At 35.3% G+C, this 17580-nt stretch overlaps 1 protein-coding gene across 2 annotated transcripts in view; it reads right to left on the bottom strand.

Annotated features, from left to right (window-relative positions):
• Nucleotides 1-1097: 1097 nt before the first annotated feature.
• Nucleotides 1098-17580, bottom strand: part of PPA2 (inorganic pyrophosphatase 2) — a 78796-nt gene continuing 62313 nt past the window's right edge. For both annotated transcript variants that reach the window (XM_032461154.1, XM_032461153.1), the window contains 3 exons: nt 14397-14466; nt 2527-2563; nt 1098-1310 (listed from right to left, as the gene is read on the bottom strand). In XM_032461154.1, the coding sequence (XP_032317045.1) occupies nt 1276-1310; nt 2527-2563; nt 14397-14466 (142 nt within the window). In that variant the 3' untranslated portion in view covers nt 1098-1275. The remainder of the gene's footprint in view (nt 1311-2526; nt 2564-14396; nt 14467-17580) is intronic.

Below are 17580 nucleotides of genomic sequence, written 5' to 3' on the forward strand. Positions count from 1 at the left end.
GCAGTGCTTCATAAACCACAAAATATAACTGTAAATGCAATGTGTTCATAATAATAGAAATAAAAGGGGAGAAAAATATAGGAACAGACTAGCAGTAGAACAGCACCGGAGTCTGAAACATACAAGATATGCTTGGAGAGGAGTAATATGACATGTGGAAATCACAGGGTCTGATTTTTATTCTCAAAATTATGAAAAGCCATTGAAGGCATTTTGAGAAAAACATGACAAGGCAACATCTATGCTTTAAGAAAATAACTGTTTGGAAATACAGAGGATGATATGGAGGAAGAAAAGCCAGAGGCAGGGCAGCAACTTGGCTAGGAGACAAGAGGCATGAAATTGAGCCAGAGCAACGGAATGAGGCAGGCAGCAGGAGCTGGGAAGCAAAGAGGAGGGCTCGGAGGCTGTCATGAGAGTCCCAGAGAAGTAAGGGGGAAAACCAGCACCGCACAGGTGTCAAGAACAGAGAGGACAGAGAAATATTTAGATGATCTTCCTGAGTAAAGACAGGAGAACAGAGGTTCAGTATGATTTCAAGGGCCTGCGTAGGGGGCTAGGAGAATGTTAATTCCATTGTCCAAGAACAAGGGAAGATAATGAATTCAGTTTTGGACAAGAGGGATCAAAGGCATTTAAACAGCTGTCCAATAGACAGATCCCAGAAGAGAGACCTGAGCTTCTTACGTAGATTTGGGAGCCATCACCATAGAGATGAGAAGTAAAATTAAGAGGACTCAAGAATCAAATGGAGTTTAGGACCCCCAAAATAAATGATAGGAAAGAGCCTGAATAAATGTAAACACATTTACACAGGACTGAGAAGAGGACTGAGGTTGGCTAAATGAAGTCTCCAGCAGCAGTGGACTTGGAAAGAGATAATATGGTATGAAAATGAGAACAGTAATATCTACAAACATCTTACTAACTTACTAAATTAACCACTTTTACATTAACCCATAGAAATAAAAGCTAATAAAATCATTGGGTTCCTTCAGCCATGGAAATTAGAACCAGTCAACACTCCATGCTTCTAAATTTCTGCTATGAAATTCAACAAAATCTTCTTTTCATGTCAATAAATATCCAAAGAAGACTAACTCAAAAATTTCAATGTTTATTTATACATCCCATATCCCAAAACGTTTGAAAAAAAAGTTTCAACAAGAAGTTAGCAAATTCTCAGAGATATGCCTGTTTCTAGCACTTGGGGGAGATGGAGCCTTGGAGTTCTTGGAGATTGGAATCCTAATGGCAGAACTTCAAATGTTCCAATCACTTGCCAAGGAAGTGCCATACCTGATCTGTGTCTAAAACAGAGGAAGCAGAGTGTTAGGGAAGGGGTGAAGAGGGAGGGAGAGAGCATGAGACACATTTAACTTAGACCTTTAGGAAGCACTTAGGCAGATAAAAACAATCAGAATTTAGCAGGACGCATTTCTCTACTTAAAGCTACTCACCTTTAAACTCCTGTCCAACATTCTTTCATTTGGCCTCAGGCTTTGTAATAAAACTACGTTAAAATTTCTAGAGCCTTCCCACTTCATTTCCTACATCTTTCTGGGTCATTTTAGTCTTTATTGAATAATACTGAAGTTAGTGCCCTAGCTATAGTATGAAATGTCCGGGGAAACCGTACTGCAAAATTTGACCGCCTATCAAATACCAAAATGGGATAGTATTGCAAAGGAACGATGTTAGTTTCCCATATAAGGAATACAGCTTGCTTTCCCATGAAATCATATCTATAGATCTGCTCCTTTCTAAACATTTTAGAATTTGACTCACAGCAAACAGTTCTCATTTTTCCTCCAAACTTACACATTGAGTATTCTAATGTTTTATATTTAAACCAAAAGTCTTGCAATATTCTTTAAGACAAATGATATGCGCATATGCCTGTATTTAGAAATTTTTACCACAGAACATTTTTACTTGTTTCTCGAAACAGCTTCAAATAATGGTAATTAAAAATGATACTTTCAATACTACTATAAATTTTGATTATAAGGTCTTCAGTTAAAATGAGTGAGTCATTGAAATGATGAGAGGTAACACAGAAAATCTCCCATATTCAGACATCTGAAGTCTTTTGAAATTTATCAGAACTACCTGGAATCTCAGTACCTCACCCAAAGTCACTACACAAACTACTTCCTAGCTTAAAAGTAATAAATGTGTTCCTTATTTTCTGAAATTAGGAAATAACTGATTTCATTTGAAAATTTTGATGACTATTTAAAAAACTTTTACTTCATTTACATAATTTTAAAAAACATTTATTTATTATTGTATCACTTTATTTTAAATTTGTAGGGGGAGGCAATTAGGTTTTATTTTATTTTTAGAAGAGGTACTGGGGATTGAATCCAGGACCTCAAGGATGCTAAGTACGTGTGCTCTGCCACTTGACTATATCCTCCCCCAATTTATATAATTTTAAAATTAATCTGTTATATTTTTTGTGGTCTCCACTACTGTAAATAATAAATTTACATATCCAGCTCCTCTAACCATATACCATACCTTCTTCATTACTTCCTTTATTCGGTGAAAATGATGCCTGAAAGATAAGAATTGAGTCTCTGTTATAATGAATGTTTAGATGGGTAAACTATACCCAGAATGGTTTTTTCCATGAAATTACAGAACAAAGTTTAGACCCAATGGCTCTCCAACCTGAAAAAAGTGAATACTCTTCTTCGCCTTTTATTATTCTTGCCCATTTTTCAGATAAACAAACCACAGGCTTGGAGTCAAATTAAAAAAAAAAAAGCATTCTTGAAAATATTTTCTCTCATTAACCCATGGGAACTACTGTGAATGTGAAGACAGAGGTTTTCTTTCAGTTGCTTCTTTGGCTAAGATCTTGAGAACAAACACCCAACACACATTCATAGCTAAGTGCATGTGTGTGCGCACACACACACACACACACACACACACACAATTATATAATTTATTTAGCTGTCTTCTAGGGTGTTTAATTTTTCTGTTTCTTTTGATGACTGGGCCAAGATTCTTAGGATAGATATAATCTATGGTAGACAAGTTTGAAAGAAAGGATTTTCTGATACAAGATTTTTTTCCTAAGTAAGAACAATACATTTTTAAACTTTTTTTTTTTTTAACATTTTATTGGGAGATCCATTTTCCATAGAAAAGAATGTACACAGCCCAAGAATAATAGACTAAACATTTATGTAACCACCTCCCAAGTCAAGAAATGAAACATGCCAAGCACATCCCCAATCATAACCTCTTCTCCCCGAGTAGTAACTGCCACCCTGGTTTTAAAGCATACTTTTCAGATTTCAAAATTAATAATCAACTCCTAATTCTCTGAATCTGCTCTGCCTCAGTAGCAAAAATCTGCCTTTGATATTTGAGGTCTGGGGCAAATGTACAAGTGGAGACCCATATACCATATACAAAGTATTAAAAAGTTATAAATCAAGCTAACAAAGTGATGGATAGAATATATAAAGTGGTCCATTCTACTATCTGGATAAACACACCTTTGTATTGACTTCAAAGCTCTCATTTAGCATTCTGGACACCTCAGAGACTGCCAGAACATGGCAAAGTAAGAAGAGGCACATGGCCCTCATCCTGCCCCACTTCTCCTGCTACCCCAGGCTCCATCTGTGTTGAGGGCTTCACCTGCACAAGGGCAGAAATTTCTAGCTCACACATCTATGCATGCCTTATGTCCAAACAGCCACCACAGGCCCCTGCAGGAGTCATGGTGAGCACAGGGTCCACCTAATCATGAGCATGGACTTGGGGAGAATTCCGCACAGGCCCTGGAAACAGGCTTGCAGCTGTCTGGGTAAGGAATTTCAGGGACTGGAGTAGTTAAAAGGTTGTCTAGGACTGGGGGCTCAACACACAGCTTTGGTTCCTTTGTCTTGCCCTGTGGGGAGGGAATGACTGGATGAGGGTCAAAAAGAAGGACCAAAAGCAGCACCCTCCTTGCTTAGGTCTAAGGTCAGTACTGAATAAGAATAACTCAGCAGGAAAATTTAAATTTTAGCAATACTAAAATATCCTCCATAACAGTTAATGTGTCAATCTGGAGGATGGTTTTGGCTAAGACTAACACTTACATTGGCAAACTATTGGTAAAGCAGGTTGCCCTCCACAATATGGGTGGGCCACACTCAATCAGTTGAAGGCCTGAATAGAACAAAAAGACCAGTCTCAATAAGCAAGAAGGAATTCTCCAACAGACTGCCTTTGGACTGCCTTTGCATCACTGGCTTTTTTTGGGTCTCCAGCCTGCCGACCTATTCTGCAGATTTTGGAATCACTAAGCTAACAATCTCTTCAAATATATCTTCTATTAATTGTTTCTCTGAAGAATGCTGGCTAAAACATTGCCCTGAATCATAAATGGATTAAGGCTATTTTTCCTTCTATTCTTTAAGAAAAAGGCTAATCAAATATGCTTTGTTTTATTTTCTACCATACAAAAGGATGTTGTAACTATGTAAATAAAGATTTCTGTACAAATTGTATGTGGAACATCTTTGAGATTTTCCAAGTACTTCAAAAACAAACAAACAAACAAAAACAAACAAAAAACCAAGAAAATCCTATTCAGCTTCCTAGCACAGAGAAAATGCTTAACCATGGTTGGTTCTGAGGACAGTAGGACTTAAATAAACCTGAGTGTGAAAGTAACACTACAACATAAAAATTATACTCATTGAGATTAGGCTTTTGGGACTTGATGGCTTTATTTTTCTAAACAGACTATAAAACAGAATCACTTGCATATTCTTTGAAACTGTTATGCTCTTTATTGTGCAGGACACCTATTACAAAGTCTGTTGGAAAGTCAGCTGTTTGGATTTATTGCTTAAAATTAGCAGCTGCTTCTGCTGGAGCTGTCAAACATTTCAGGGGGAGAAAATTTCGTATGATATAGAAAATAGAATAATTGAGCAGCTTCTCATGAACCTAAAAAGTATTACAGAAAAGAAATGGACAAACTACTCAAGCTAAAACATTCATCACTACAACTATTTTAAAAATTATTCCTAGGATGTTTTTATTTCTTTATTCTTCAAATATTTTTCTTGGTTAGTAAGAGCATATTCACAATGTACGAAGCCTTACACAGAAGAAAACAAACATCACAGGTAAGTCTAAGACTCAGAGATATTAACTATTAAAGTTTAGGGGTAAATTTTTTCTTTTTATATTTTTATCATATTAACATATGCCAAAAGAGAGACCAACATTTAAATTTGAAAATGATGGGTTCATGATACGTATCAGCTATTTAACTCCTCGCCTACTGTCATCGACTTCCTGATTCTTAAAACACAGAACAAAGAAATGCATAAAGCAGCATCTGAAAGTGACCTCATCCCAAACCCCACTCTCAGGGGTCACCATCTTGACATTTCACTTACTTCTCCTAATTTCTCCAAGGGGCAGAATGTGGGCACCCCCTACTTATCTAAGATACATTCTCCAGGAAACTGTGAGTATTACTTTATACTCATTCTAAAAATGTTATCTCCCCTTTCCCACTCCAAAAATACTTCCCATGAATATTCATATCTTCAATTTCTTTCAAACAAATCCAGTGTTCTCATTACCAAAGTATTCCTCTTTTATCAACCAAGAAGGCTTACCCATGTACAAACTGTATTTTAAATGAGTAAGGACTATTCATACAAATGCCCTGTTCTCCAGATACCCCATCAGGTCCTTACAAGCACTTTCACCTGCAGGCTGTATTTGTTCAAATTAACTAACAAACACGATACACTGAACCAGTATAAAATCTTGCTTTACTACTTGATATGAGGATTGATGTTCTTTCACTTGATTATAAGGATTAAACATTAAAGAGAAAAAAGTTCCTGATTTTTCATTCAGGTGCAGCAGGGTTTTAACCGAATTAAATTACCTTGTGTATTTTCTGTGCATTATGTTTCCATGGTTCATAATGATTCTCTATGTCATTTTTTTCTTCTTCCAGTTTTACTGAGATATAACTGACATACAGCACTGTATAAGTTGAAGCTGTACTGCATAATGATTTGACTTACCTGCATCATGAAATGATGACCACAATATGTTTAGTGAACATCCATCATCCCATATAGACACAAAATCAAAGAAATACAAAAATATATTTTTCCTTGTGATGAGAGCTTCTAGGATTTACTCTCAAAAACTTTCAAATATAATATACAGCAACATTATATTTATCACACTATACATTATATCCCTAGTACTTATTTATCTTGTAACTGGAAGTTTGTACCTTTTGACTGTCTTCATCCAATTCTCCCTCCCCCCACCTTCTACCTCTGATAACCACAAATTTGTCTCTCTCTCTCTCTCTCTCTTTTTTAATTATAAATGCCTCCCACACTATGTTAGCTCTTGGTGCACAATAGAGTGGTTTGATATTTCTATACACTACAAAATAATCACCATGATTAGTCCAGTTACCATCCGTCATCATACAAAGATATTACAATAAAATTGACTATATTCCCCTTGCTGTATATTTCATCCCCATGATTCATTTATTTTGTAACCGGAAGTTTGTACCTTTTAATTTCCCTCATCTATTTCTTAATCTCTCTCATCTATATTCATTTTATTTTCACATTCCTTTTCTGATTTTTGCCTTAGAAATCAACAAAACATGACCAATTCTTAGTTATCCATAAACAAAATATAAGAATATATTAAGTTTATGTAAGTTTAATCTACTTCCTCTTTCAAGAATGTATACCATTGGCTAGTAGTTAAAAAAGAAAAACACTTTACTTTCATCTTTGTCCATCTTTGAGTGGTAATGCAGAGTGAAGATTTTTAAAAATTATTTATTTATTTATTTTTATTGAGGTATAGTCAGTTTACAGTGTTGTGTCAATTTCTGGTGTACAGCAAGAGTGAAGCTTTTAAGAGGCAAAAAAAAGGAAAAGATGTGGGAGATATAGATTGACTCAAATTAGATACTGATTATCAAGAAAATACATTATTATAAAAATTTTAATAGTGAACTGCCACAAAGATGTTTATTTACAGAGTCACAAATAAAGCAAATCTGTATGGCATAAATACTGTAGTATGATCTCATTAGAAAATCACATCCACAGAAAGGTCCAACTGTAAGGGGAAACATAGTCCTCTCTGACGGAGAAGTAGCTCTGATAAACTGAGTGCCCACAGAGGGAAGGGTCTCTGGCCCGGGCAGTCTGGGAGGTCCAGGCAATCCTGGTGATAAAAGGGCATCCCAGCCTCAATCCCAGATACTAAGAGCTTTTGAATCCCTGTGGCTACCAGGCTGTGGAGGGTATGAGGTAGGGCTGGGAACTCCTTTAGCAATGAGTCTGGTTCTCTCTGTCAGTCCTACATGCACTGAGTTTGTGTGTGGAACCTCACCAAGTTCAATCTTTTTTTTTTCCCCAATAAAATGACTATAGTCACTAAATATTCACCATCGTCCTCAAGTTTCCTCCTGTCCCTGTAAAAGGGATTGTAGTCCCTCCTTCCTGGCTCTGTCCTAAACTCTCCAACCAATCATCTATTTTGTGTCAGTACATGTTAGTGTCTGCATATACTTAAATTTTATATAAATGGTATGATACAATATGTATGACATGTCTGCCTTTTTTCACTTAATACATTTCTTTTTTGAAATTTAGCCATCTTGTAGCATATATCAATAATTCATTTCTTTTTATTGCTGAGTATTTCCTCATATGAATATACCACAGTTTGTTTATCCATTCATCTGTTGATGGACATTTGGGTTGTTTCGAATTTCTGTTTATTACAAATAAAGCTACTATAAACACTTGTATACAAATCTTTTTATGAACTTATACTTCCATTTCTCTTGGGTAAATATCTAGGCATGGAATGGCTAGAACATATAGTAGGTATATGTTTAACTCTCCAAGAAAATGACAAACTAGTTTTACTATTTTGCATTCCAACCAGCAGGGTGTGGGAATTCCAGTTCCTCCATATTCTTGCCAACAATTAGGACAGCCAGTCTTTTAAATTTTTAGCTATTCTAAAAAATGTGTACAGGCAGGTCACTGTGGTTTTCAATTTGTAAATCTGCATTATTTCCCTAATGACTAGTAAAGTTGAGCATCATCTCTTGTTTTCAATCTATCTTCTTTGGCAAAGTGACCATTCAAATATTTTGCACTTTGTTGGGGGGGTGGGGGATGTTGTGTTTTTTTATTATTCAATTGTGAGAGTTCTTTATGTTCTGGACACAAGTCCCTTTGTCAGGTATATGATTTTCAAATATTTTCTCACAGTATGTGGCTTCTTTTCATTCTCAGCTTTTTTTTTAAGTTATTTGGCAGGGGGGGTAGATTAGGTTTATTCATTTTATTTATTTTAATGGAAGTACTGGGAATTGAACCTAGGACCTCCTGCATGCTAGGTATGCACTCTACCACTAGCGCTATACCCTCCCCCTCCATTCTCTTAAGAGTGTCGTTTCCAGAAAAAAATTTAATTTTGATGAAGTCCACTTATCATTTTAAACACTAGATTGTGCTTTTAGTATAATATCTAAGAAATCTTGCCCAAATAACCCAAGGTCAAAATAGGTTCATCATTTTATGTGTTAAATTTTGGTCTAGGATACATTTTAGACAATCATCAAACCTAGTGCAAGGTATAGATTAAAGTGGGCTTTTTTCCCATATGGAATAACCAACTGCTCAAGGCCTATTTGTTGAAAAGATGATTTTGAAAATCAATTGTCCACATACAAGTAGGTCTATTTCTTGATTTGCTTTCATTGATCTCTTTCTCTAGTCTTATACCATGACTACACTCTCTTGATTACCATTTTATAAAATGTCTTGAAATCAGGAAGAGTTAATCCAACTTTGTTATTTACAAAGTTACTGAATCTATTCTAGATCCTTAGTGCTTACATATACGAGTTATTAAATTTCTACAGAAATGTGTACTACAATTTGATTGATACTGCATTAAATCTATAGGTCAATTTGAGACTTGATATCATTAACAATCCATGAACATGATATTATCTTTCCATTTATTTAGTTCTCTGCTATCTCCTGGTAATGTTTTATAGTTGTCAGGGTACAAGTTCTTCATATATATTTTTCTAGATTTATTCCTAAGTGTTTCATATTTTTCATACCACTATAAATAATGTATTAATTTTTAGTTTCCAATTTTTGTTGCCAGCATATAAAAACAGAATTGTTTATTGTATGTTGATCTTGTATCCTGCAACCTTGCTAAAATCACTTATTCCAGTAGCTTTTAGGTAGATTTTATTGAATATTGAACACTGACATTCATGCCATCTTCCTTTACAATCTGGATGTCTTTTCCTTCTTTTTAATGCCTTATCTCATTGGTTAGAACCTTCAGTACAATGCCGAATAAAAGTTGTGGGAGCCAGCTCAGCCTAGAGTTTACTGCAAGGTTTCTAAGTGCAAATTTAACTTGTTTATGCATATTTCTTTTTCAGTGAGCTTTGGTAGTTTATTTATTACAAGGAATCTATTTCATCCAAGTTGTCAAATTAACTGGTGTAAAGTTTGTCACAGTATTTCTCTATTGTTCTAATAACTGTAGAATCAGCAGTGATGTCAGTTGTCTCATTCCTGACATTAAAGATTTGTTTTCTCTCTTTTCTTTCTGATTATTCTGGCTAAAAGTTTTATCAATTTTCCTCGTCTTCTCAAAGAATCAACTTTTGGTTTCATTTTCTCTACTGTTTTTTTGGTATACAAATTCTATTATGAAATACTTCTAATATGCAGAAAGTGCAGAGACTATTATAACAAATATCTACTCTAGATTTTTTTTTAGAATTAACAATGTAAGTTCAGAAACTCTGCAAGCGAAGTCTCTTTTTTCTTCCTACTTATCAAAAAATAAAAATCTCATTTATTTTTATTCTTTCTCAGAAATAACTTCTCCTAACTACCATGCTGACACTGGTGTTTATTGTTCTTATTTATGTTTTTAAAATGTGAACAACAGATCTGTTTGTATTCATTAAAAATACACAGTACTGCTTTGGGTGTTTTAAAATTTACATTGACGATGCATACTACCTATCCTGCTGCAAATGCTTTTTTCACTGCACTTTCAGGTTTTATCCATGTAGAGTCTTACAGTTCTAACTCACGTATTTTACCTGCCGTATAGTAGTCCACTGTATAAATAGACTATAGTTTATTTGCCCAGATTTTATCGATAGGCATTTGTCCAGTTTCCAATTCTCCCATGTTTGATCACAGAAACACATGAATTAGTGTCTCTATAAAATACATAAATATCTAGAAAGGTAATTTCAGAGTAGTGGGTTATAAGCATCTTCAACTATACCAGAAATTACTTAACTGCTCTTCAAAGTAGTTGTACTAATTTCTACTCATCAAGCATATCAACAAGTATAAGAGGTCTCCTTTCCCCACCTGCTTAAAAACACTTGCAAACATTTGCCTATCTGATAACTATGAAATTGTATTCTGTCTTACTTTGATCTCATTGATCACTAGGGAAATACGGCAAATTTTTACATATTTACTAGATATTTAAATACTCTCTCTTGTGAACTGTCCATTCATATTGTTTGCCCATTTTTTTCCTTCTGGGTTATCTTTTTCTCATGGATTTGAACAAATTGTTAATCCTTTTGTCATTTATATGCAAATATTTTCTCCCAATCAATGGCATATCTTTTAACCTATTTTGTGGTATCTTTAAATGTTTGTAGCTTTAAAAAAAAAAAACCCTTTATTTAAATTTATCAATCTTTTCTAGGTTATTCCTGGCCCTTTACTATTCCATACACATTTTAGGATCATCTTACCAAGTCAGTGAAAACCCTATTGGTATTCTGATTAAAAATAGGCTGAATTCATTAATTAATATGGAAGAAATTGTCATTTTCATAATTTAATATTCTTTTAAACTATTTTAAGTCTATTTGGGTTTTCTGTTTATTCTTGATTTAATATCGATAATTTACATTTTAAACAAAATTGTCAACTCATCTATGTTTAGAAAAGTATTCTCAAAAGCATCTCATAGCATTCCTTACTTAAATATCTCCTGTGTATGTAGTAATGTCTTCATTTTAACTGTTGATATTTTTATTTATGCCTTCTCTTTTTCACGGTCCTTCCTGTAATAGGTTTGTCTGTATTATTAGTCTTAAAAGAAGAAGCTTCTGTTTTAATTGATCCTTTCCATTATCACCTTGTTTTGTATTTCATTAAATATTTGCTCTCCTCTTTTTAATTTTTTCTTATAATAAAAAAAAGATAGAAAAAAAAGAGTAATTGTTGAATAGAACATTCAGCCTCTCAATTTTCTTCCTTCATTTCTGCTGTATACATTTAATTTCTTGCAAAACTATTTGCTGCACTGTGCAAGTTCTGAAATACAGTAATTTAGTTGTCACTCAATTCTAAATATTTTATAATTTATTGTAATTCATTTTTTTGAGGCATGACTTATGTAGAAGTGTTTTTAGTTTCCAAACACATGGGCTAGGGGTTTTTCTCTTTTAATATTTTTACAGTTGATTAGTAACTTTCTTATACTGTAGACAGAGAATGTAGTCTGCATTACCTCATCTCTTTGGGACTTTTTTCCCAACTCTTTTTGTGGAGCCTAATATATACTCAATTTTTGGAAGTGTACTATAAAAAATGTACTATAAAAAATTATATATTCTCTAATTATGTATGTCTATTAGATTAAGCTTGTAAATTTTGTTCCTATCTTCTCAAAATATTTTCCAAATAACTCTTTACATACAGTAAAGGATCCTAAAAGAAGCATCTTAAATCCTAGTCATCAAATCAACTGTCATTAAATATCAGCTAATACTAGATCCGAAAGGAAATTCACATGTATTTGCACACAGGCACACTCACGTATGCACACACATACACAAACATACGTTCTTTGTTCCCTATAAATGCTCTAAACATCGTTCCTTGAAATAAAGTTCTAATTTCTAGCCACATAGTCCTCAAAAATTGGGATGAGGCCCATATTTTTTGGCTATAAAGTTAGGTAAAGGTAAAAAAAAAATGACACAATGTCCAAAAAAATGTAATTGGGTGGTCCTGCGGTGGGACTATTACAGAGTGCTGCTCCTGCTGCCGGGGCCACACGCTGAGCCCAGACACCTGGAGCATCAGGGCAGTGAGGCTGCCTCTGTCTACGGATCCCGAGTGTGTTCAGATCTAAGGAACAAACCTTGTTTTTGACACAGCCATGTCTTTCATGACTGTATATAACTCAGACATCTATATTTATAAAGAAAATCCAAAAATTCTTTTTGACCCTTTCAGTTCTTTCTGTCTTCCTCAGATCAATTATCTTTCTTACGATCTCTAAGTAGGACAAACTACTTCTGGAGCTATTGTCTATTTTGTTTCTAAAATGCTTCCAAATAATAGTCATCAGGTTATTGGCTTTTATTTTAAATTTCTTGGTTACGGTCACACTATTTTACCTAGCTGATCTGTACATGTTGCTGGGTAACTACGTAATTATTTGTGGGGGTGGTTTCAGTGCTACCACAGTTAATTGTGCTTTGATTCACATGGGCTCACCAGAATATGCTTCCCACAATAGTCCTAATAATCACTCAAAAGTCTAGTCTTTTAAAAGTAACCAATTACCAAAGCAAAATTACTTTATCCTAAAATCTCACCTAATCAACTCATCCTGAATATTCTGTCAATATACATCTAGAAAGTGAAAACTTCTATTACTATCTGGCCTTGTTTTAACCATTACTTCAGACTCATTTAACATCTACACATCTGTCTTAAGATATTACCCAAGTAGATGAACTTGTTAGAATGAGTTCACTCATTCCCAGCCCACTAATAAACCTTGGGGATACAATTTGTTCCATACAGGCTCAGGATGGATGTGGTCTGAACATCACCAAGTCTGACGGATGACTTCAATGTTGTACGTTATTCTGAGCAAGCAAAGGACAAGCAAGAGCTGACAGTTCTTTGGAGTCAGAGTAACATTCAGTACATTGCAAAATAGAGAGATCTGGGAATATATACCTCAGTAATTCTGATTTAAACATCTCAATGTGGTTCTGAAGAGATAAAATGCCAAGTCAAAAAGCTTTGACTACAAAGAATTTCATTATTACAAGATGATAAAATCTTCTTGAGAAAGTGTTACCTAATCCAGGCTCCTGAATCATGCATGACGCTGCTAATGGCGCAAATCCTTGACTTACAAATTTTTAATGGCGAAATCGCATGTATGGTAAGTTCCACTAGAGCTGATGAAGAGGGAACTGCTCTCTCTGCATTTTGATTTTCTACTATAGTTTTCTCAGTGAAAAATCAGTACAGCACCTTCTTTTTTATTATGAAACACAACAAAGCTACCAAACCATGTAATTAAAGCTGGTTGTTAATGTTTCTGAATTCTAATCTTGTTCCCCATATCTAACTATCTTGATCATGTTCTCCAACCATTATTTTCCCAAGAGGATTTTTCCTACCAATATGATAGGAAACAATTTTTTAAAAAAAAGATGTAGGATAGAAACTTCAATCTTGCAGATAATTTTAGGACAAGCATCAATTATATCTATCTATAAATGTAAAACTAAAATAAATGGAACTGTCTTAACCCATGATTAGTGAGAAACTACTTTAACAAAGGTAAAAAGTTTTTGTTTTCCTGAAAGAATGAATAATCAATATTGATAAGAACTAAGTTCAGAATGTAATCTACATAGATATAAAACTGAACACTTGGATAAAATACAGTGATATTGTAACTGTGTTACTATCACAATTTCCCTGCATCTTTCCTGACCTCCTTATGGCCTGTTCTCACCAATGCAGCCAGTGTGATCTCGTTGAAGTCTAAGTCAGAACATCCTTGGCTCAAAACCCACCAGTGGTTCCATCTTACTCAGGATAAGAAGTGAAATTCTTAAAATGGTCTTTCCAGGGTATTTTACAGGGTCTTTCATAATAATTTGCCCCCACTTCCACCCCCACATCCACACATCTCCTCCATTCTCCTCTCGACTCTTTTCTATTCCATCAGCCACTGTGGTTCCTCGGGTATTTCCTGGCACATCAAGAACTATCAGGTATCCACTTACCTCATGGCCTCTGGGCTGTGGCCTGTAATGATCTTCGTTCAGATAGTCACTTGGCTCAGTCCCTTACCTTCCACAAATCTTGACTCCGGCCAATCCTCTCCTCAGGGAGGCTGTCCCTGACAACAACTCCCATCCCACTCCTGGCACCTTACCCCTCTCCCCGGCTCATTTTTCATTGTAGCACTCCCCATGGCATTTGTAAGATTAAACGATGCTTTGGACATTTGCACCTTACCGATTCAACTAATGATCTTGCTTCCTCTTCAGAGCAATGGAAAGGACTGTCACATATCTGTACGTTTGTGCTGGAGAGGAAAAGAAATGTTGTTATCAAATGGGATAAAAAAGGAGCAATTACCAAAAAGAAAAGTGACTCTCAGATACTTTACGTTTGAGCATATGATTCCAGCCGACAGTTACTGAGTCTGGATCTCACTTGGTAATAACACACACACATTCACACACAAACATACACACTCCCTCTCACTCAAAAGGAGACAGAAGACCTTCTAATGCAGAATGCTACAGCACGACTAGGAATTTGAATAAGATACCTTGAAAAAAGACCTGAATGAATGAATGGATATAAATTAGGGCAAGTGAGATTCTTGTACATTCTTTCCGGCAAGGTTATAAAGTGCTCCACAACACCGCACTCTCCAGAATTGAAAAAAAAAAATCAAATGATAGTATACAAATTTAAATAATCCCCTGGTATATCTAAAAGGCTATTATACTACACTTTTTTTTAAACTGGTACTTAAAGTTGTTTTATTTTTTTTTTAACATTTTTTATTGATTTATAATCATTTTACAATGTTGTGTCAAATTCCAGTGTTCAGCACAATTTTTCAGTCATTCATGGACGTATACACATTCATTGTCACATTTTTTTCTCTGTGAGTTATCGTAATATTTTGTGTATATTTCCCTGTGCTATACAGTGTAATTTTGTTTATCTATTCTACAATTTTGAAATCCCAGTCTATCCCTTCCCACCCTCCACCCCCCTGGCAACCACAAGTCTGTATTCTCTGTCTATGAGTCTATTTCTGTCCTGTATTTATGCTTTGTTTTTGTTTTTGTTTTTTTAGATTCCACATATGAGCGATCTCATATGGTATTTTTCTTTCTCTTTCTGGCTTACTTCACTTAGAATGACATTTTCCAGGAGCATCCATGTTGCTGCAAATGGCATTATGTTGTCGGTTTTTATGGCTGAGTAGTATTCCATTGTATAAATATACCACCTCTTCTTTATCCAGTCACCTGTTGATGGACATTTAGGCTGTTTCCATGTTTTGGCTATTGTAAATAGTGCTGCTATGAACATTGGGGTGCAGGTGTCATCCTGTAGTAGATTTCCTTCTGGATACAAGCCCAGGAGTGGGATTCCTGGGTCATAGGGTAAGTCTATTCCTAGTCTTTTGAGGAATCTCCACACTGTTTTCCATAGTGGCTGCACCAAACTGCATTCCCACCAGCAGTGTAGGAGGGTTCCCCTTTCTCCACAGCCTCTCCAGCATTTGTCATTTGTGGATTTTTGAGTGACGGCCATTCTGACTGGTGTGAGGTGATACCTCATTGTAGTTTTGATTTGCATTTCTCTGATAATTAGTGATATTGAGCATTTTTTCATGTGCCTTTTGATCACTTGTATGTCTTCCTTGGAGAATTGCTTGTTTAGGTCTTCTGCCCATTTTTGGATTGGGTTGTTTATTTTTTTCTTATTGAGTCATATGAGCTGCTTATATATTCTGGAGATCAAGCCTTTGTCAGTTTCATTTGCAAAAATTTTCTCCCATTCCGTAGGTTGTCTTCTTGTTTTACTTCTGGTTTCCTTTGCTGTGCAGAAGCTTGTAAGTTTCATTAGGTCCCATTTGTTTATTCTTGCTTTTATTTCTTCTAGGAGAAAATTTTTGAAATGTATGTCAGATAATGTTTTGCCTATGTTTTCCTCTAGGAGGTTTATTGTATCTTGTGTTATGTTTAAGTCTTTGATCCATTTTGAGTTGATTTTTGTATATGGTGTAAGGGAGTGTTCTAGCTTCATTGTTTTACATGCTGCTGTCCAGTTTTCCCAACACCATTTGCTGAAGAGACTGTCTTTATTCCATTGTATATTCTTGCCTCCTTTGTCGAAGATTAGTCGACTATTATACTACACTTTACCGAAGAAAAGAAAAACCAAATTTGACCCATAGAATAATGACCATAAGGAAAAATTTTCCTCTAAGTGTGGTGGTAAACACTATAACTGGTTGCTGGAAAGGTACTGTGGAATCTTTCTCAGACAGGGAGGGAAGATTAAGTGGTGAGAGGAAACCATATGAACACAAGAACTTGGTTTTTGTACAAGTAAGGAAGTTCAGCAAGGCATGGACAGCAGCTGCTCCCCCACTGGTAAAGGCTCCATCAACTCAAAAGCCTTCACAGACAATGGGGAACAGCACGCTGCCTCCACAAGCACGCCGCCCACCAGGCCTGTCTTACTTTCCAGATGAAAGCAAGGATGTCATTCCTCTCAGATGTACTCAGTCCAATTTTTAAAAATTTCATCAAAGAAATCAGATTAATATGGATACAGAAAAAGGTAGTAGAAAAGGGGAGTTAAAGCTAAATTAATTTTTCAAAATTGAAGGCATACGTGACTAGCGGATCCCTAAAGGAGGTATTAACAGATGAAACACACACACACTCACGTGCGTGCAGGCTCCTCGAGTGGGTCTGAGGGATACACGTTATCAGATTTCCTTCGGCAATGGCTTCGTAAGATATGCTGGGGTATAGATGATAGAAAGGTCTGCCTAGTTACTTATTTATCTTCTTAACTACACCTGTCTGTGATCGGGCACTGGGTACAGACTGATTACGAAAGTGGTCATTTTGCTTTCTACCCAGACTCAAAATGTGGAATTCGTTTTCATTCTTGGCATGAATGTGGATGTCTGGTGAAAGCCAGCATGATCATCTTTAAGACTAAACTACTTTGTACTCTCTTCTCCACAGCTCATGAGTAAGTAAGCTAAAAACTGAAAAAGGTAAGGCCTTTTAAGTTAGATGTTTCTCTAAAGAAAATCAAAACTAAACTTAAAAAGAACAGGCAAAAAATTAGGCACTGCAAAGTCTTGAGCGCTACTCCTCTGAAGAAAGTGTGATGTATATGAAATATGGTATAGTTAATGTTTTTAACATTATAACTACACTGAAGAGAAACATTCCTTGGGAATTCTGGGAAAACTATAATGAGAGAACAGGGAGTCTGCTCTAAATAGAGTTGACAGATAAGACATAGAACACCCAATTAAACCTGAATTTCAGATAAATAGCAAATTATTTTTTTGTATAGGTATGTCCCAAGTATCACATGAGACATTTATACTGAAATCTGAAATTTAGATTTAAGTTATGTCCTATAT

The sequence above is a fragment of the Camelus ferus genome, chromosome 2 (genome assembly GCF_009834535.1).
Source record: "Camelus ferus isolate YT-003-E chromosome 2, BCGSAC_Cfer_1.0, whole genome shotgun sequence".
NCBI classification, from domain to species: Eukaryota; Metazoa; Chordata; class Mammalia; order Artiodactyla; family Camelidae; genus Camelus; species Camelus ferus.